Raw genomic sequence first — 20492 nt, 5'->3', positions numbered from 1 at the left:
CCCCCCCCCCCCCCCCCGCCGGGCTCCCTGCCCCCGGGGTCGGGGATTGCCCGTTAATCCGGATCATTCCCCCGATCTGGGTCACGGCTCCGCAGCCGCCCACCGGGGCCGGGACAGAGCTCTCCCTGCGGGTTCCCCTGTTGGGAATCAGGGAAAAACAAAAAAAAAAGAGCCTATTTTTTCTTATTTTAAACACGGAAACTGCCGGGTCATCACCTGGCACCGCTGGCTCAGCCCCCAGAGTCCCCCCTTCCTCTGACACTTGGGTGGACATTCAATTATCTCCTTCTGGGACAAGCGACCCGCTCGGTGGATGAGGAGAGGCTGTTGGAGTGTTGGCCTGGCCTTCAGTGAGGCCTTCCATGCAGTGTCCCACGGGATCCTCCTGGAGAAACTGCCACCTGGAAGGACTGGGATCTTCTTCTGTGATTAGATGACTCTCTGGCTGGAGGCCGGGCCCAGAGAGTGGTGGGGAATGGAGGTTGCCCAGGGAAGTTGTGGCTGCCCCATCCCTGGAGGGGTTCAAGGCCAGGCTGGATGGGGCCTTGAGCAACCTGCTCTAGTGGGAGGTGTCCCTGCCCAGGGCAGGGGGGTTGGAACTCGATGATCTTTGAGGTCCCTTCCAACCCAAACCATTCTATGATTCTATAAATCCAGTTGGTGGCCGGTCACAAGTGGTGTCCCACAGGGCTGGGTTACTGGGACCCGTTCTCTGTAACATCATCAATGGTCTGGACGAGGGGATGGAGTGCACCCTCAGGAGCTTCACAGGTGACACCTCGGTCACAAGTGGTGTCCCACAGGGCTGGGTTACTGGGACCCGTTCTCTGTAACATCATCAATGGTCTGGACGAGGGGATGGAGTGCACCCTCAGGAGCTTCACAGGTGACACCTGGTTGGGTGGGAGTGTTGACCTGCTGGAGGGTAGAGAGGCTTTGCAGAGGGATCTGGACAGGCTGGATGGATGGGCTGAGACCAACGGGATGAGGTTCAACAAGGCCAAGTGCCGGGTCCTGCCCTTGGGTCCCACCAACCCCCTGCAGCTCCAGGCTGGGGGCAGAGTGGCTGGAGCTGCCCCATGGAAAAGGACCTGGGGGTGTTGGTGGCCTGTGGGCTGAACAGGAGCCAGCAGTGTGCCCAGGTGGCCAAGGAGGCCAACAGCATCCTGGCCTGTGTCAGGAGCAGCGTGGGGAGTAGGACTCGGGAGGTGACAGTTCCCCTGGACTGGGCACTGGGGAGGCCCCACTTCAAGGGCTGGGTCCAGTTTTGGGCCCCTCACCACAAAAAAAGACCTTGAGGGGCTGGAGCGGGTCCAGAGAAGGGCAAGGGAGCTGGTGAGGGGTCTGGAGCACAAGTCTTGTGAGGAGAGGCTGAGGGAGCTGGGGGTGTTCAGCCTGGAGAAGAGGAGGCTGAGGGGAGACCTTCTGGCTCTCTCCAACTCCCTGAAAGGAGGGTGTAGCCAGGGGGGGTCGGTCTCTTCTCCCAAGGAACAGGCCATGGGACAAGAGGAAATGGCCTCAAGCTGCACCAGGGGAGGTTCAGGTTGGAGATTGGGAACAATTTCTTCATGGAAAGGGTTATCAGGCTTTGGAATGGGCTGCCCAGGGCAGGGGTGGAGGCCCCATCCCTGGAGGTGTTCAAAAGCTGGTTGACCTAGTGCTTGGGAACATGCTTTAGTGATGGCTTTTCTTGTCTTTTTTGTTTTATCTTTTGGCAGAGTGAGGTTGATGGTTGGACCAGACGATCTCAAAGGTCCCTTCCAACCCAGGCAATTATTCTGTGATTCTGTGAAATAAAACCATAAACCCTCCAGGATTCTGAGTGTCTAATTAAGCACCAAATCCAGCACCCTCCTCGCCCTCAGCCCTCAGTGAGGGGACAGGGACACGGTGTGGGTCCCCAGGCGTAGGGCTCCTACGCCGGTGGCTCCGGGGAGGTCCATCCCGAGCCCTGGCATTCCCAGCTGGATCCCAGCTCTCATTTACACGCGTTTCAGGGTTCAGGTTATTTAATACTCTGCAGAGTTAAAAATAAATCTTCCCCCCCTGGTCCCAGCTCTCTCCACCCGGCTCTTCAGCCCGAGGGGGATTTGTTTCCCTTCAGAAACGTTCATTCACTGGCATCTGGCGACGGGTCTTCCCATGTCTGCACCATCATGTCTGCACCAGCACCCCCCACGCCTGGCTCCAGGGGACAGACGGACGGTGAGGGCGGTGGGACAGGGACAATCATGGAGTCCCAGGGCTGCAGCAGCCATTCCTGTGGGGTCCTGCCTGCTGTTCCCTCTGGGAGTTGCAGAATCACAGAATCACAGAATCTTCCAGGTTGGAAGGGACCTTAAAGATCATCTTGTCCAACCATCAACCTAACTGACAAAAATAGACACCCCCACAACAAACAAGGAGCATCATCACTAAACCATCCCTCCCAGCACTACATCAACCCGGCTTTTGAACACCTCCAGGGATGGGGCCTCAACCCCTTCCCTGGGCAGCCCATTCCAATGGCTGAGAACCCTTTCCATGTCAAAATTGTTCCCAATCTCCAATCTGAACCTCCCCTGGGGCAACTTGAGGCCGTTTCCTCTTGTCCCATCGCCTGTTCCTTGGGAGAAGAGACCGACCCCCACCTCTCTACAACCTTTCAGGGAGTTGAGGAGTGACAGGATGTCGGCAGCAGACCGGGACCAGATCCGTTCTGGTGAAGCTGATTTTCCCTGGATTTGATGAACCCGGAGCTCTGGTGAGTCCCAGCACTCCCATCTCCTGCTGGAATCCATCCCCCCTGGATGAAGAGGGTCAGCGAAGGGGACAGGGTTGGGGTCAGTGGTTTCCCATCCTCTCCAGCCCCAACTCTCTGCTCCCAAAGTCACTTTGAGCGTGACGATGCAGGAACCAGGAGCAGAGACCAGCCCTGCTCCAGCCCCAGGGCTCCACGAGGAACACGGTGCTGAGTGAGGTCCCGTGTCCCCGAGGGATGAGTGAGGTCCCGTGTCCCCAAGGGACACAGCCATCTGCTGACACGGGGACACAGCACTGGGACACAAACCACGCCAGGTGAAGGGGACTGGGGACAGTGCCACACTCTCCACACCCAGGAGAAGTGACCTTGCCTCCCGGGGAACACAGCCACATCTCCCTGCTTCCTCAAAAGCTGGTCTGACCCCAGCAGTGTGACCATCCTCCAGCTTTTTTCTTCCATCCCCAGCAGAAAAGCAGGGTGAGATGTGCTCTCAGGGGGCTTCTCCCCTCCTCACTGCACAAACTGCACCGATAGTCCCAGCACTCCCATCTCCTGCTGGAATCCATCCCCCCTGGATGAAGAGGGTCAGCGAAGGGGACAGGGTTGGGGTCAGTGGTTTCCCATCCTCTCCAGCCCCAACTCTCTGCTCCCAAAGTCACTTTGAGCGTGACGATGCAGGAACCAGGAGCAGAGACCAGCCCTGCTCCAGCCCCAGGGCTCCACGAGGAACACGGTGCTGAGTGAGGTCCCGTGTCCCCGAGGGACACAGCCATCTGCTGACACGGGGACACAGTACCGGGACACAACCACGCCAGGGGACTGGGGACAGTGCCACACACCCCACACCCAGAAGTGACCTTGCCTCCTGGGGAACACAGCCACGTCTCACTGCTTCCTCAAAAGCTGGTCTGACCCCAGCAGTGTGACCATCCTCCAGCTTTTTTCTTCCATCCCCAGCAGAAAAGCAGGGCGAGACGTGCTCTCAGGGGGCTTCTTCCCTCCTCGCTGCACAAACTGTACCAATTTTCCAGCTCTTAAATACCTGGTGGCTGCAGCAGGTTCCTCCCAGGCAAACAGTGGCCAGGGCTGCACAGGACAGTCCCAGGGGACGGCAGTGCTGGGGTGGGACCATGGTGTGTCCATGCTCCGTCCCCCTGGCTGAAGCCCAGCCCTCTGGTTTGGGGCAGAAAGGCAGCAAGAGGTGAGAAATGCCCGATATAACCTGAGCCAGGGCAGCAAATCGGGGGGTAAAAAAAAAATAAGAGGATGAAATAGGTGAGGTGGACACATTGCGAAGAGAAATGCAGCACGTAGTCTTGATAGCAAGTTAATTAATGTCAGACAATGAGCTGTGGTGTGGGGAGGCCCCTGGAGTGTTCTCATATAGACCAGCCGAGGCTCAGCCCCGAGCCAAAGGGTGGTTTGGGGTGGTTTCAGCCTTGACTTATAGAATCATAGAATGGTCCAGGCCGGAAGGGACCTCCAAAGGCCATCTAGTCCGACCCCCCCGCAGTCATCAGAGACACCCCCAACTAGACCAGGTTGCCCAGGGCCTCGTCGAGCCTCTCCTTGAATATCTCCAGGGAAGGGGCCTCAACCACCTCCCCGGGCAACCTGTTCCAGTGCTCCACCACCCTCCCAGTGAAGAACCCTCTCCTCATCTCCAGTCTAAATCTGTTCCCCTCCAGCTTGAAGCCATTGCCCCTTGACTTAAAAATAGTCAGGGCAGAACATTCCCTTCTGGCCCAAAACCCAGGTCGCAGAGACAGCCACGCAGGGAGGGCAGGGCTGCGGGGCAAGATCTGGCAGCAGCAGCCCCCAAAATCCCACCTCCCCCCAAAGCTGAGACACCCTCTTGTTGCCCCAGCAGTCGGCCATGGGTCTGTAAGGATGGATCTAACCCTCTCGAGGACCTGCCACCACCTCCTGCCACCCTGCAGGGGACAGGGGACACGCAGCCCCCCCACTGCCGAGCACTGAACACGTCGTGCCCGTCACAGAAACCTCACTCCCTTTGCATTTATTTATAGCAGGAGCCTGGATTTTACTCCAAACACGAAAACAGGAGGCAGCGGCAGCCCAGTAATTATTTCAAGTGTTGGTCATTTTTATTGCCATGAATAAAAAATAAAGCTGCTCTTCTGAAGTGAACGTCACGGTTTCCCCGGGTTCTGTACGAGCGAGGGCCTTGATTTAGGATTGTACCATAGAAAAGTAAACCAGAACAATAAATCCCATCCACACAGTTCTTGTAAAAAGCTATCTATTTCTGTTTTGACCGTATAAAAAGAAAAAAACCAACAAAAAACCAACCAGAGAAACTCGACGGGGAATATACAAGTCACATGTGGAATTTTGACAAATGTTACCAATTTCAAGCGATCCGGGCAAGGGTTTAGTAATCGGCGGCACAGCCAAAATTCAAATCTTTCCAATTCCAAATTTTCCTTCCTCCCCAGAGAAAGGGGGGGGTGGGCAGGGAAAAGCTACAGAGTGAGAGGGCGCAGGCGTCGCAGCCTGCGGGAGGGCGGCTGGGCTCGGCCCCCTGCTTCAAGGCTTCCCCAGTGTGGGGCTGGCACCGCTGAGGAACAAGTCAGACCAGATTCTGCAAACTGAGGATTTTGCCAGGGCAGGAATCCCACCATTTCCTCGTCGGCTTCACTGGATCTCCCCCATGTACAGTCTTTTGTCGCTGGACGCGGAGAGGACTGCGAGAGAGAGAGGGGGGAAAGGGAGGGATATGAAAATGAGCAGTTTGAGACCTCTACTAAGACCCAGCATTTGAATCAAACCACTCATTTCGCTTGCTGTAAGCCGGCCAGAAAGCCAAATTTCATTTTGCTCCCCCCAAAAACACTTCATGGAACGATGGACTCTGACACCTAACGGGGCGCTGCGCGTCGTGGCTGCCCTTCCCCGGTCCCGAGGCGACGGCTCCACATGTCACAGAATCACAGAATCTTCTAGGTTGGAAGGGACCTTAAAGATCATCTTGTCCAACCGTCAACCTCACTGACAAAAATAGACACCCACACAACAAACAAGGAGCATCATCACTAAACCAGACCTCCCAGCACTACATCAACCCGGCTTTTGAACACCTCCAGGGATGGGGCCTCAACCCCCTCCCTGGGCAGCCCATTCCAAGGGCTGAGAACCCTTTCAGTGAAAAAAATTTTCCTAATATCCAGCCTGAACCTCCCCTGGGGCAACTTGAGGCCATTTCCTCTCGTCCTGTCGCCTGTGACTTGAGAGAAGAGACCGACCCCCACCTCTCTACACCCTCCTTTCAGGGAGTTGTAGAGAGCAATAAGGGCTCCCCTCAGCCTCCTCTTCTCCAGGCTGAACACCCCCAGTTCCCTCAGCCTCTCCTCATAAGACTTATTCTCCAGACCCCTCACTATCTTTGTCACCCTTCTCTGGAGAGGTGTATGAAGGGGCTGTTAATGCTCTCGAGCATCTGGGAGGTCTGGTTTAGTGATGATGCTCCTTGTTTGTTGTGTGGGTGTCTATTTTTGTCAGTGAGGTTGACGGTTGGACAAGATGATCTTGAAGGTCCCTTCCAACCTAGAAGATCCTGTGATTCTGTGATTTATTTCATGGAAGGAGCGTTGATCTCGCAGCCACGGGACTCTGTGCCGCTAGAGGGCACAGCCTGCCCGGGAAACCACCTCATAATTTCACCAGAACAGGCAAAATGCAGCTGGCACCCACCTACAACGAGCCACCGCCGCTCAGAAAAGGCTCTTCGGGGGATTCAAGACACAAGTGTCAAAAGAATGCCCTGCTCTCGACACTGCCAAGGGTGTCACTTGAGTCCAGGGGAGGTTTGAGGGGTTTTTAAGTGAACTCTCAGCCCGGTGTCCAGCACCTCGCTGTGTGTCAGCCCCCCAGCACCCTCCCGAGCAGATGGAGAGGGTGCAGAGATTTACAAGGTTAACATTGCCAGAAATCAATTGTGTAACTCGGGTGCAACGCCTGGATGGGTTTTTAATTTTCATTTTAAGGCGAGTGATTGATTCACAAAGGGGAGCTCAGCAGAACACAATTCCAACCGAGCAGCTCCAAGCCCGGGAGGAGACAAGGGACCTCTCTGCTCCCCCAGCACAGGCTCCCAGGAATAACCAAGGAACAAACCCATAACTCAGTGCCCTGCAGCAGAGACTGTCACCCGCAGCACAGCCCAGCTCTTGGCTTCACTTTGGGGTTGACTCTGTCACTTTTTGGCTGCAGAGAGGTGGTGACCAGGCCGACGGGGCACGTGTTTCCATAGAAACAAGGAGCACCCCGTGGGGCTGCCACGGCAAAAAAACAAGAGGAAATCTGGTCTCTGCTGATGCACGGTGGTTACAGCCCTTCTGAAAAAGCCACCCCGAGCATCGTCTCACCCAGCACTAGTAGGTGGTGCTATGGTTGGACTTGATGGTCTCAAAGGTCCCTTCCAACCAGGAACATTCTGTGATTCTGTGCCAAACACCAACGGGGACAAAACCTGCTGCACCAAGAGCTTCTTTTGCTTCCTACTTTGGGTAAGTGAGGAGATCCCAGGCTGGGGACACTCCCAGGTGGGCATTGTCCCCTCTGATCACCAAATCATTGAATAGTTTGGGTTGGAAAAGGACCTTAGAGCCCATCCAATGCCACCCCCTGCCCTGGGCAGGGACACCTCCCACCAGACCAGGTTGCTCCAAGCCCCCTCCAACCTGCCCTTGAACCCCTCCAGCGATGGATATATCCCTGGTGTCCAAACTGAGGTACCCCAAAACCTTTTTGTATGGCCCTTGGGACGTTTGGACAAGCCCTCAGCAGCAAAGCCATGGCTCATGACCACCCACAGGTGACCACTAGCCCAGATCACTAGCCACCCTGCTGTTATCCCCCAAGTTGTCCCCCCAGGTCTCCACCCGGGCAGGACACAGCAGAGCCCCCCGACTCAGCCCAGCACCCCAGGGCACCCCCAGCCCAACTCCCCTCTGTGGGGGAGCAGCAGGCAGGAGGCTGCTGCCCCTAAATTTGTCTCTGATACTCAGAGCTCTGGGCCACAGGGAATTTTGGGGCTGTTTTCCACAGGATTAGCCGTTTCAGCCAGCCCGAAACTATCGCCCCAGCTGACTTGAGGTGGGGGGGACTTACTAATGGGTTCCTCAGGATGGAAAGCCAGTTCGTTCACCGACCCAGCGTGGCCTGGCAGCTTGTACAAAATCCTCCTGGAGGTGGTGTCCCACACGTAGACAAACCTACAAGAGAGTCATTATGAGCAGGGGCATTTGAGAAGGGAAAGCAGCTGCCCCCCCTCCCCCCAACCCCAACGGCCGGTTCCTGCAGCGGTTCAACCCCTGGACTGAAACAGATGCTTTTAGTGTGAGGATGAACAAGGAGCTTCTCAGGAGCAAAACTCTGATCTGCCCGAGCCAGAGGAGCAGTCAGAGCAGGTAGGACCAACACATCGAAAGCCCAGCACAGCAGCCCCACTTCCCCTCTCATGAAATGGGATTTGGAGATGGATTTAAAAGCCTGAGGCTGCAGAGACCCTCAAAACAGCAGCAACGCAGTGGGCTAAGGGAGAAAATTAGTGTTGGGAGTGGGGTTCTCAGCCACACAAATACCTGCCTAAAGCCTGGCAGCCAAATCCTTGGTTTGGGCTGGCAAAGAGCAAGGAGGAGCCCAGGTGCTCGCCCAGCCCCTGTGACAGAGTAATCCCTCACAGCCAACAGCTTTATATATGGATTTCTTCCTGCTGTGCCACTGAAGTCATCACCCAGCCCACAGCATTTATCAGGGGGCTGATCAGATTGTGCTGAGCCCTTTGATGAAGCTCTGCAGGCCTCACCGCGGGCTCCCGCCGCTGCCGGGTCCTGCCTGGGCACCCACCCCAGCTGAAGGGCCAGAAGCCACCAGGAACCCTCAGGCAGGAGGTCAGAAACAAGCTGCTGGCACCAGGCATGGACCAGCTTTCAGATTACTCTTAGAAATGGTCACAGAGAGTGGGGGAAACGGTGCCTCACTATAAATTACCCAAGATCACTGCTCATCCCCCACGGGTGTCTGCACAAAGGGGTGGCTGCACACAAGCTCCACCAGGAAGCAGAATGATGCTTTGACCCAGGTTATGGTGAGCCCCTGAACGACTGAGTGGGATTTTTTTTAATATATCAAGAAATGAGAAGAGCCCTGAGCAATGTCCTATAACCCAGGCAAGGTGATGCTGCCCCCCACCCTGCTGCATCCCTCCCTTCCAGACACACAGGATGGCATGTCACAAGGTTCACAGCTCTGCAAAACCCATCGGTGGCTCAGTTCTGGACTACACTCACCCTGCCTCACTCTTCAGGAGGTGACTGGCAGCTAAAATGAGATCTGCCAGGGCAGAAAAGGGAAGCAGCAGGGCAGGAGCAGGCTGGGTTTGGTGTAAAGGGCAGCTCTGCTGCCCACATGCCCCAGAGGCATCGCTACGGCTATTTACAGGGGACTGCAGAGGGTGAGAGCACTGGGGACAGCCCATAAAACACACATAAAATCAATTTCCTGCACTCCAACCCTGCAAAGGAAGGTCGCTGCAAATGCCATTGTGCATCCCCTCGTCTCACCCGCACAAACTCAAACACTCTGGGGGTGAGAGCCCTTCCAGCAGCCCCACACGCAGCCCCAGCGCTGAGCACCAGGGCTGGACCCTCTCAGGTTTAGCAACACTACCAACAGTGGGGTCCCCAGCTTCTCTGCCTTTCCATCTGCCAGGGCTTTGCAGACCGGATGAAGAACAAGATTTGCTTCTACAGTTATCCTGTATTTGGGTTGAAATAGAACTGAGCTTCTTTTCCCCCCAAAAAAAGCACTGAATTATTTATACCACTTGCTGGCAAGACAGAGAGGACACTGGATACCAACCCACTTTGTTAGGACCATTCATGTTCAGGCTGGTGCTACCCTTCAGCTTATTTTCTTTAAACACATACAAGGGAAAAATTCAAACCTGCAACTTAAGTCATGAATGTTACTTAAAGCAGTATTTCTTCAAGCACAACTGCTTATCTAAGCAGGCAAGAACTGTATCTCAAAGGACTCTGCTGTTCTGTTTTTAATTTGGTATTTCAAAGCAGGTGAGCACTTGAAGCAGTTGATTTTTCTACAACCTGAAGGGCTCGACAGCAAAAAAAGTACTCGGGTAATTGTCCCTCCAACATACACACACACTCCACACAATGCACAGAGAGAGAGTAATCATTGGGGAACTATTTTGTACTCAGACAAATGAAACATTTGTTTAATCTTGCTTTGCTTTCCCAGCAGATAATACTGACAAAAAAAATTAAAATAAATTTAAAAGCTCAGAAAGAGCAGAAAGCTTTGAGCAGCTTTGTCTAACCTGCTCCGGCTGCGTGCCCTTCCCCACCAGCAGCACCCCAAAGCTGCTGTCAGAGCACAGAGCTACATCTGCACCTGCAGAACCAACCTGATGGCCTGGCCAAAGACTGGCCTGAAACTGCTCTGAGACTTCCAGCCACCGAAGGGACCAGCCGCAGCCTCGGGGCCCCCCCAGTGCCAGTACTGCCCAGTAGCACTGGAGAGTCACGTCTCAGGCATTGCTGGGACAGCTGGCCCCACTATATCTGGACGGCGGGAGCTGAAGTTCTCCCTATCCTCTATCAGAAACTCATTAATTTGCTGATTACTACTGCTGCATGCCCTGGACTCCGGCCTGCAGGAATTCCTGTCTCCATGTCACCGAGAGTGCGTCTGGATCTGCTCCAGCAGAGGTTGGTGTCCTTCACAGTGACCTTCAGGGTCTGGCACGGACCCTCTGCTGGCTTCCTCCCTCTGTCCCTTCTACTCCTCAGTTGCCTTAGCTTATAGAATATCTCATTTAGAAGTCCAATATGTGCTAATTTAGTCAGCTCTTGACTACTTCCTACTCATTAATTACAGTAAGACTCAAGAACGACCCTCGTAGCACCACTGGTGTCTCCTCCAAGCCACCACGCAGCAATTTAACTGGTATTTGTGGTCTTTACAAGTATAACCCCTCACCACACACACCTCCCCAGACCCCCTGCTTCTCAAGGGCTCTCACCAGCATCTGCTGATGTGACTGCAGGGACCGAGCCCACCACAGCCACAGTCCTGTCACCTGCTGGTCCTAGAGTGGGAGGGGTGGTTGAACATAAGCTGTGATGCTCATCCACAGACAGCTTTGGACAATAATAGTAAGATTTTACAACTATATGGTGCTCCCTCCACTGACACAACGGAAAGGCAGAGAATGAATCATAGAATCATAGAATCATAGAATTGCCCAGGCCGGAAGGGACCTCCAAAGGCCATCTAGTCCGACCCCCCCGCAGTCAGCAGGGACACCCCCAACTAGACCAGGTTGCCCAGGGCCTCGTCGAGCCTCTCCTTGAATATCTCCAGGGAAGGGGCCTCAACCACCTCCCTGGGCAACCTGTTCCAGTGCTCCACCACCCTCACAGTGAAGAACCCTCTCCTCATCTCCAGTCTAAATCTGTTCCCCTCCAGCTTGAAGCCATTGCCCCTCGTCCTGTCACTGCAGGCCTTTCTAAACAGGCTCTCCCCAGCCTTCCTGTAGCCCCCTCAGGTACTGGAAGGCTGCTCTAAGGTCTCCCCGGAGCCTCCTCTTCTCCAGGCTGAACAACCCCAGCTCCCTCAGCCTGTCCTCGGAGCAGAGGTGCTCCATCCCCCTGATCATCCTTGTGGCCCTCCTCTGGACCCTCTCCATCAGGTCCATGTCCTTCTTGTATTGAGGGCTCCAGACCTGCACACAATACTCCAGGTGAGGTCTCACCAGAGCAGAGTAAAGTGGCAGAATCCCCTCTCTGGACCTGCTGGCAACGCAGCTTTTGATGCAGCCCAGGATGCGAATGAAGGGGGGATGTTTGGGTCTTTACACCTCCCCACACAACTCTGGAGTCTTCATTCTGGACGTGATCCAGCTCATGTCAGGAGGGAGCACACTCCCAGAACCCTTTGGGGTGGATTGCACAGAGAAACGCAGCCAGAACTCACCTGTCGGCCGATCCCCCCGCGATTTTACTCCCATCCGGGGACCAAGAGCACCTCAGAAGATTCTAAAATAAAAGAATACGCACAGATCTATTTCCAAGGAAAGATTTAGTTTTTCCCTTCCACTTGAATTAAAATCACCATGAGACTTTAAATATCATAAGCACCGCTTTAATGATCTCCCTTCAGAAGTGGAGATGGTAATTACAGATTTTATTTTATTGCTGGAAACATCCAGCGCCTTGTTATTCTACACAAAGTAGATAGTAAATGTAGAAAATACTTAATTTACAGCTAATTATAGCTGAACCGAGCAAAGAAATCTTGTTACTGCGGCTTTAATTGGAATCCCACTTTGTGCATTAATCTTTCTTTGAATTCTTATTAAAGCCTTCCTGGCTTAAACTTGAACTTAAAAAACAATTTACAGAAAAGTTAATAGCAGCAGCATTTTACAAACAATCATGTTTCAGTCTGCAGCACGCTCACCTTCTCAAAATTATGGACGTTCCCCTGGAAAATCTTTACACATCTCTCTTTGGGGGCAAACGGTCGCACATCCCAGATGCGAACTGCAAGAGAGAGCTCACAGTAATTAATTAGCTGGAGAGGCAGAGGCAGGGGGGGCAAGGTCAGCTTCTGGCAACGTCACTAACGAGCAAAGCCCTGGCCATGCTCCTTCTTCTCTCTGTGCTTAGCTTTCCTCAGAAGCAGAAGGAAAGCAGCAGCTTTCCCCCGCAGAAAGCTTCACTACGAAAGGTCAAAATGCAGAAATTTATAATTACACCAAGCCCACTGCCAACAGGAGGGGGAAAATCCCAAACAGCTGTTACACAAACGAGCCACCATCTCCTTACAGGAGCAATGTGCTTTATTCTAACACACTCCCTGATCACGTTGCCCATCAGACCAGCTTCGCTGAGCACCCCCAGGCAGGAGATGGGTGGTTTGGAGCAGGGCTGACCCTCCCCTCCCGCAGGGGAACGGCCAAACTGCCCCCACGGGGCTCAACTGCCCCACGTGCCACCCCTCGTGTCCTCGCTGCCCTTCAGGAGCTGTGACAAACCCTTCCAGTGCAGCTGCTCCCTCCCTGCCAAGGACGTGACTCTCACCGCCATAACAAGAATTCAAGCTTTATCTCCGGAGCCAACGTCCCTCCAGCCCAGCCCCGCGTCTGGCTCTTGTCTGTCTACGTCAAACTATTTGGGCTGTTCCTTCCCAACCGTCACGCTGAGCTGGGGTGAGAGAGTGGCACCTGATGGCATAGGGTAGGACATACCTATCCTGGGCTTCATAGGGAAAAGTGTGACCAGTAGGTCAAGGGAGGTCATTCTCCCCCTCTGCTCTGCACTGGGGAGGCCACAATCCTGCGTCCAGTTTTGGGCTCCCCAGTTCAAGAGGGACTGGGAACTGCTGGAGAGAGTCCAGCGTAGGGCAACAGAGGTGATGGAGGGATTGGAGCATCTCCCTGATGAGGAAAGGCTGAGAGAGCTGGGGCTCTTGAGCCTGGAGAAGAGAAGGCTGAGGGGAGACCTTCTTCATGCTTCCAAGGATCTAAAGGGTGGGTGGAAGGAGGATGGAGCCGGACTCTTTTCAGTGGTTCCCAGTGACAGGACGAGGGGCAACGGGCACAAGCTGGACCATGGGAAGTTCCACTCCAATCTGAGGAGAACTTCTTTGGGGTGAGGGTGGCAGAGCCCTGGAACAGGCTGCCCAGGGAGGGTGTGGAGTCCCCTTCTCTGGAGATCTTCAAGCCCCGCCTGGATGCTCCTGAGTGATGTGCTCTGGGCAGCCCTGCTTTGGCAGGGGAGTTGGGCTGGATGGCCTCTAGAGGGTCCCTCCCAGCTCTGACAATTCCCTGATTCCATACCTGTGTTGTCCATCGCGTTGGAGAGCAGGTAGGAGCCTTCTGAGCTGAGGCTGAGGCCCGTCACCGAGTCGGCGTGGCCCCGCATGGTGTAGGTGAGCTTGTTCTGGCGCAGGTCCCACACCTGCCAGACACAACAGTGCAGTTTTTTTTAACAAAAAGGCAGCCAAGACTGTTGGAACTGCCATCAGTCATCTGAGGACAGGGGCTTTCAATTTCAGTTGGTGGGCTCTGAACGGCTAAAACACAAGGCTAGAATTTTATTTGTTTAGTCGGAAAAATGGATTTAGCCCCTTAGAAGATTTCTTACCACAGGCATCCAACCACCAAGGAGCTAAATGTCACCAGCCTCACGGATGCAGGAATCCCTCTCTACCCGCCTATAGCTCCCCTGGCTCCCAAATTTCACCGACAGAGCCAAAAATCCCCAAATTTCACGCTGTCCTCTCCCAAAGAGGGGCAGTGGGGACAGATCTCCCGTGAGCACTACGCTTAGTGCTGGCTCTCTGGCAGGCACGTGCTCCCCAGGCCTGAGGTAATGCTGGAGCCCGAGGTTAAAGGACAGGAAGAGACTGAATCATACGGCCCTCAGGAGAACCTCAGTCACCAGCTGAATGAAACACCGAGCTCCCTCTCAAATAAGAACTTTCCACACCAGCAGGTGACAAAGTAAGTCGCAAACTGGAGCAGAGGGCAGAGAACGTGGATGCGTCACCACATTTTCTTGAGTTTACCTCATCTATGGCTCCAGAGCCTGTGTGAGAGGCAGAGGCTGCCAGGAGAGGCAGCATTCCACGGGCTCCAGCGGGTGACAGCTGGCCAGGAATGCCAGAGCTGCCCAGGCTGTCACATGGCAAACAGCCCTGGACCACCTCCCTCAGAGTTTACTGGCCCCGTATCAACAGCGAGGTCGGGCACGGCGGGTCCGCGTGGCCCTTGTGACTGTAAAATTAACAAATGGGCTTCCACACCTGTCCTTGGACCAACGTGAGGTGTGAGGGGATGGAAAAGGTGTGTGTGCCGTCGGAAAGGCACGCGGGGACACGCGGGCATCCCACCTTAATGTCGTTGTCGATGCCTCCAGAGATGATCTGGTCACTGGTGTCGTTGAAAGTCACAGCCAAGACCTGGTACGTGTTCTGGAAGGTCTGGACAGCAGCTTTCTTCCTGATGTCCCACAGCTGAAAGGACACAGCAGTTGTAAAAGTTGCCCAGAGATACGCAACCATAAAGCTAGAGGAGGCTGCACAGAGACTAAGAACACGCTCCTGAAATCCCCTCTTTTAGATCTCAGGAGAGATCTAAAAAACATCTATAAAAAACATAATAAAAGCCTGGTGGGGTCACAGGATGGGAGTGAAGCGAGGGAAGAAGGGGCTGGTATGTGAGATTTCCTTAACAGCTTGCCTGTCTCCTGCTTTCTTAACACAGTTCAGTGGGAAAAGTACAACTGAGCAGTTGAATCTTCTTCATCCCCCCAAAGAGTTACAGAAAAATAGCAGCAGTTGAACTTTATTTAAAATTTTTGATTTCTGAAATCCAAGTTATTAGACAATATCAGATAATATTGGGGCAATAATCTGGTCACTGGTGTCGTTGAAAGTCACAGCCAAGACCTGGTACGTGTTCTGGAAGGTCTGGACAGCAGCTTTCTTCCTGATGTCCCACAGCTGAAAGGACACAGCAGTTGTAAAAGTTGCCCAGAGATACGCAACCATAAAGCTACAGGAGGCTGCACAGAGACTAAGAACACGCTCCTGAAATCCCCTCTTTTAGATCTCAGGAGAGATCTAAAAAACATCTATAAAAAACATAATAAAAGCCTGGTGGGGTCAGAGGATGGGAGCGAAGTGAGGGAAGAAGGGGCTGGTATGTGAGATTTCCTTAACAGCTTGCCTGTCTCCTGCTTTCTTAACACAGTTCAGTGGGAAAAGTACAACTGAGCAGTTGAATCTTCTTCATCCCCCCAAAGAATTACAGAAAAATAGCAGCAGTCAAACTTTATTTAAAATTTTTGATTTCTGAAATCCAAGTTAATAGACAATGAAATCAGAAGAGCAACGAAAGGCTGAATTTAGCCCCCTTAAATGGGAAGACCCAAAAAATTCTTTCCAAGACCCCATCTCACTTTCACCCCGGGCTATCTCCTTACACAACACACTGACCTTCACGGTCCCGTCGTCGCTGCCGGTGCAGACCAGCTGGGGCCCTCTCCTGGCTGGGTAACAGGAGTTCACAAAGGAGGTGTGGCCCTTCAGCCTCTTCACTCTCTCCCCAGTCTCACTGTCCCACACCGCCACGGTTTTGTCTCAACCTGGACAATTCTATGATTCTATGACAATGAAATCAGAAGAGCAATGAAAGGCTGAATTTAGCCCACTTAAATGGGAAGACCCAAAAAATTCTTTCCAAGACCCCATCTCACTTTCACCCCGGGCTATCTCCTTACACAACACACTGACCTTCACGGTCCCGTCGTCGCTGCCGGTGCAGACCAGCTGGGGCCCTCTCCTGGCTGGGTAACAGGAGTTCACGAAGGAGGTGTGGCCCTTCAGCCTCTTCACTCTCTCCCCAGTCTCACTGTCCCACACCGCCACGGTTTTGTCTGTGGACGCGGAGAAGAGCATGCTGTGGAGGAGAAACACCATGAGGTTCTGTGTTTCTGAAACATTTCTCCCTTCCCACCCGTTTTACTCTCAAGTTCTGGGATCAAAGGTGGAGATATTCAGCGGGAACACGCCACGGAGAAGGATCTCCCCAACACACCACGCCAAAGGCGGCTGTGGACGCGGAGAAGAGCATGCTGTGGAGAAGAAACACCATGAGGTTCTGTGTTTCTGAAACATTTCTCCCTTCCCACCCGTTTTACTCTCAGGTTCTGGGATCAAAGGTGGAGATATTCAGCGGGAACACGCCACGGAGAAGGATCTCCCCAACACACCACGCCAAAGGCGGTGTTTCAGAGCGGGCTGGTGTTTCAGGCTGGATATTAGGAAAAATTTTTTCACTGAAAGGGTTCTCAGCCCTTGGAATGGGCTGCCCAGGGAGGTGGTTGAGGCACCATCCCTGGAGGTGTTCAAAAGCCGGGTTGATGTGGTGCTGGGAGGTCTGGGTTAGTGATGATGCTCCTTGTTTGTTGTGGGGGTGTCTATTTTTGTCAGTGAGGTTGACGGTTGGACAAGATGATCTTTAAGGTCCCTTCCAACCTAGAAGATTCTGTGTTTCAGAGCGGGCTGACTGGCAGTGCTCGGGAGGCACTCGCATTAACACCCATTTCTAGATACATATAAATTGGTTTTCTGCCTCCTCAAACACTATCTGGGATGAACCCAGGAGGGAAAGCTCAGCAGTAACAGTGGAACTTTTAAATTAACAAATATCTCATTGGCTTTCTTTCCCTCCCCGGTGTCCCCAGGTGACTGAGACTAACTTCAGTTCCTCAAGACTGAAATCAAGGGCGCTGGTGGGTCATGGTGTGACTCCAGAGCCTTTTTCTTAATCTCAAGTAGGCACCACTCCTTACCCATGAAACCCACACTAGAAGGATTAGTAGGAGAGGGTTCTTTACTGTGAGGGTGGTGGAGCACTGGAACAGGTTGCCCAGGGAGGTGGTTGAGGCCCCATCCCTGGAGATATTCAAGGAGAGGCTCAACGAGGCCTTGCGCAACCTGGTCTAGTTGGGGGTGTCCCTGCTGACTGCGGGGGGGTGGGACTAGATGGCCTTTGGAGGTCCCTTCCGGCCTGGGCAATTCTATGAATCTATGATTCACTGCACGAGGACTGAGCAGGGACACTGAGGTGCTCTGAGGGACCCGGGGCAGCACAAAGCACCTCCCTCAGAAGGAGCTGGGCCCGAGGCTGGAAGCCATGGCACAGCCCTTACCTGCCGTCGGTGTTGTAGTGCAGCTCCATCACCGCCCCGCTGTGTCCCTTCAGCGTGGCGTAGTTATCGCAGTCCCCGTAGACGTTCCACAGCACTGGGGGAAAGGGAGGGAGAGGTAAGGCCAGGAAACAACCCCTGTGTGGATGGAGCAACACTCTGGGAAGTCAACAAAATGAACTACGTCCCATCGTCACTGTCACCTCCGGTCCGGGACGACGTGTAACGATAAAGAAGCATCGTGTGAGTCCCAGGAGGACAGACAGCTTTTATGCTTTCAGGTCACACTGAACTTTTTAATGAAAAGTAACGACCTTCACTCAGCAAGCTGAGCATTTCTGCAGATTGCTGCAGTCCCACACAGACTGATGGTGACCTGTGTGAGGGATCTGGGAACACAGGGCTATGACCAGCAAGGTGCGTCACCAGTCCCGTCTGAGGACCAGCAGGACAGATATCTGCCAGAGGAGCTGGAAGAAGCTTCTTCCTCCCCAATTTGTGAAGCACCTCATGCTCAGGACCCAGCAAGGTACAACATCGTGTGAGTCCCAGGAGGACAGACAGCTTTTATGCTTTCAGGTCACACTGAACTTTTTAATGAAAAGTAACGACCTTCACTCAGCAAGCTGAGCATTTCTGCAGATTGCTGCAGTCCCACACAGACTGATGGTGACCTGTGTGAGGGATCTGGGAACACAGGGCTATGACCAGCAAGGTGCGTCACCAGTCCCGTCTGAGGACCAGCAGGACAGATATCTGCCAGAGGAGCTGGAAGAAGCTTCTTCCTCCCCAATTTGTGAAGCACCTCATGCTCAGGACCCAGCAAGGCCAAGATAAGACCCCATCACTGCTCAACCACAGAATGGTCAGAGTTGGAAGAGACCTTAAAGATCATCAAGTTCCAACCCCCCTGCCCTGGGCAGGGACACCTCCCACCACACCAGGTTGCTCCAAGCCCCCTCCAACCTGCCCTTGAACCCCTCCAGGGATGGGGCAGCCACAGCTTCTCTGGGCAACCTGGGCCAGTGTCTCACCACCCTCACACCAAAGAATTTCTTTCTGGTATCTAATCTAAATCTTCCTCTTCCAGTTTAAAACCGTTCCCCCTTGTCCTGTCCCTGCACTCCCTGACAAAGAGTCACTCCCCAGCTCTCCTGGAGCTCCCTTCAGATATTGGGAGGCTGCTCTAAGGTCTCCCCAGAGCCTTCTCTTCTCCAGGCTGAACAACCCCAGCTCTCTCAGCCTGTCTTTGCAGGAAAGGTGCTCAGGACAATGGCCTGAAATGGTACAAGCCCCAGACCTGGCTGTGCCCGTGGCACCTGGTACTCACGGATGAGCCTGTCGAAGCCGGCAGAGGCGAGGGTGTTGCCGTTGGGGTGGAACTTGCAGCAGTACACCTCTCCTTCGTGCCCGGAGAGCAGCATGATGGGGGCCTGCAGGGACGAGCAGCGTGGGGGGCCCTGTGGGAGGCAACGAGAGAGCCAGGTGAGGGGATGCCATGGAGGGGAACAAAGGGCACGGCCAGTGTGTCACGACACCGCCCCCTCCATCTCACCATCTCACAGGCCTTTTGCCCTCACCCTTTTAACTCACTGGGGCTTCTTCCCCCCTCTCATCCCATCATGGGTTTTCACAGAATCTTCATGGTTGGAGGGGACCTTTGAGATCATCAAGTCACCTCCCCTGCCCCAACTTCAGACCATTTCCTCTGCTCCTGGCATTATTCCCTTGGGAGAAGAGGCCAACCCCCACCTCTCTGCACCCTCCTTTCAGGGAGCTGGAGAGGGCAATGAGGTCTCCCCTCAGCCTCTTCTCCAAACTCAACATGTCCAGTTTCCCTTTCTAGGCACTCTGTGGCCTCAGCCAGCTCCAGTGATGGCTGGGAAGGTGTTGTCCTGCTCCAGGCTGTAGCTTTTGGTGGCTTTTGGTTGCTAAGGGCCAAAGAGTTACTCTTCAGCACATCCCCTCCTCGCATGTCCACTACTGCTCCAGGCACACATGACCACATAGGATTTCGGTTCTTCCAGAGGAAAACCATCATCCTGCAGGAGCCTGGCTGAGGACTTGGAGTTGTAGAGGGCAATGAGGTCTCCCCTCAGCCTCCTCTTCTCCAAACTCAACATGCCCAGTTCCCTCAGCCTCTCCTCGTGTGACTTGTTCTCCAGACCCCTCCCCAGCTTGGTGCCTCTCCTCTGGACACGCTCCAGCCCCTCAATGTCCTTCGTGTGGTGAGGGGCCCAGAACTGAACCCAGCCCTTGAGGTGAGGCCTCACCAGAGCCCAGTCCAGAGGCACCATCACTGCCCTGCTCCTGCTGGCCACGCTGCTCCTGACACAGCCCAGGATGGTGTTGGTCTTATAGAATCATAGAATTGCCCAGGCTGGAAGGGACCTCCAAAGGCCATCTAGTCTGACCCCCCCGCAGTCAGCAGGGACACCCCCAACTAGACCAGGTTGCCCAGGGCCTCGTCGAGCCTCTCCTTGAATATCTCCAGGGATGGGGCCTCAACCACCTCCCTGGGCAACCTGTTCCAGTGCTCCACCACCCTCACAGTGAAGAACCCTCTCCTCATCTCCAGTCTAAATCTGTTCCCCTCCAGCTTCGTCCTGTCACTACAGGCCTTTCTAAACAGGCTCTCCCCAGCCTTCCTGTAGCCCCTTCAGGTACTGGAAGGCTGCTATTAGGTCTCCCCGGAGCCTCCTCTTCTCCAGGCTGAACAACCCCAGCTTCCTCAGCCTGTCCTCGTAGCAGAGGTGCTCCATCCCCCTGATCATCCTTGTGGCCCTCCTCTGGACCCTCTCCATCAGGTCCATGTCCTTCCTATACTGAGGGCTCCAGACCTGCACACAATACTCCAGGGGAGGTCTCACCAGAGCAGAGTAAAGTGGCAGAATCCCCTCTCTTCTCGGCCACCTGGGCACCCTGCGGGCCCCGCCGCCCCCTCGCAGGCCTTTCCTCCTCCCCCTTTTACCCCACTGGGGCTT

General features: G+C 54.1%; 1 protein-coding gene across 1 annotated transcript in view; it reads right to left on the bottom strand.

Annotated features, from left to right (window-relative positions):
* Nucleotides 1-4829: 4829 nt before the first annotated feature.
* The window catches only part of SNRNP40 (small nuclear ribonucleoprotein, U5 40kDa subunit), a 15842-nt gene continuing 179 nt past the window's right edge, over nucleotides 4830-20492 (bottom strand). Inside the window, exons 2-10 of the mRNA XM_014961695.1 lie at nucleotides 18839-18968; nucleotides 17512-17605; nucleotides 16091-16256; nucleotides 14687-14809; nucleotides 13632-13752; nucleotides 12251-12333; nucleotides 11765-11826; nucleotides 7877-7980; nucleotides 4830-5451 (exon numbers count right to left, since the gene is read on the bottom strand). Of these exons, the coding sequence (XP_014817181.1) occupies nucleotides 5402-5451; nucleotides 7877-7980; nucleotides 11765-11826; nucleotides 12251-12333; nucleotides 13632-13752; nucleotides 14687-14809; nucleotides 16091-16256; nucleotides 17512-17605; nucleotides 18839-18968 (933 nt within the window). The 3' untranslated portion in view covers nucleotides 4830-5401. The remainder of the gene's footprint in view (nucleotides 5452-7876; nucleotides 7981-11764; nucleotides 11827-12250; nucleotides 12334-13631; nucleotides 13753-14686; nucleotides 14810-16090; nucleotides 16257-17511; nucleotides 17606-18838; nucleotides 18969-20492) is intronic.

This window comes from Calidris pugnax, unplaced genomic scaffold, assembly GCF_001431845.1.
Source record: "Calidris pugnax isolate Ruff unplaced genomic scaffold, ASM143184v1 scaffold501, whole genome shotgun sequence".
Taxonomy (NCBI): Eukaryota; Metazoa; Chordata; class Aves; order Charadriiformes; family Scolopacidae; genus Calidris; species Calidris pugnax.
The sequence above is the reverse complement of the archived record's forward strand: the minus strand, read 5'-3'. Positions and strand labels throughout refer to the sequence as shown.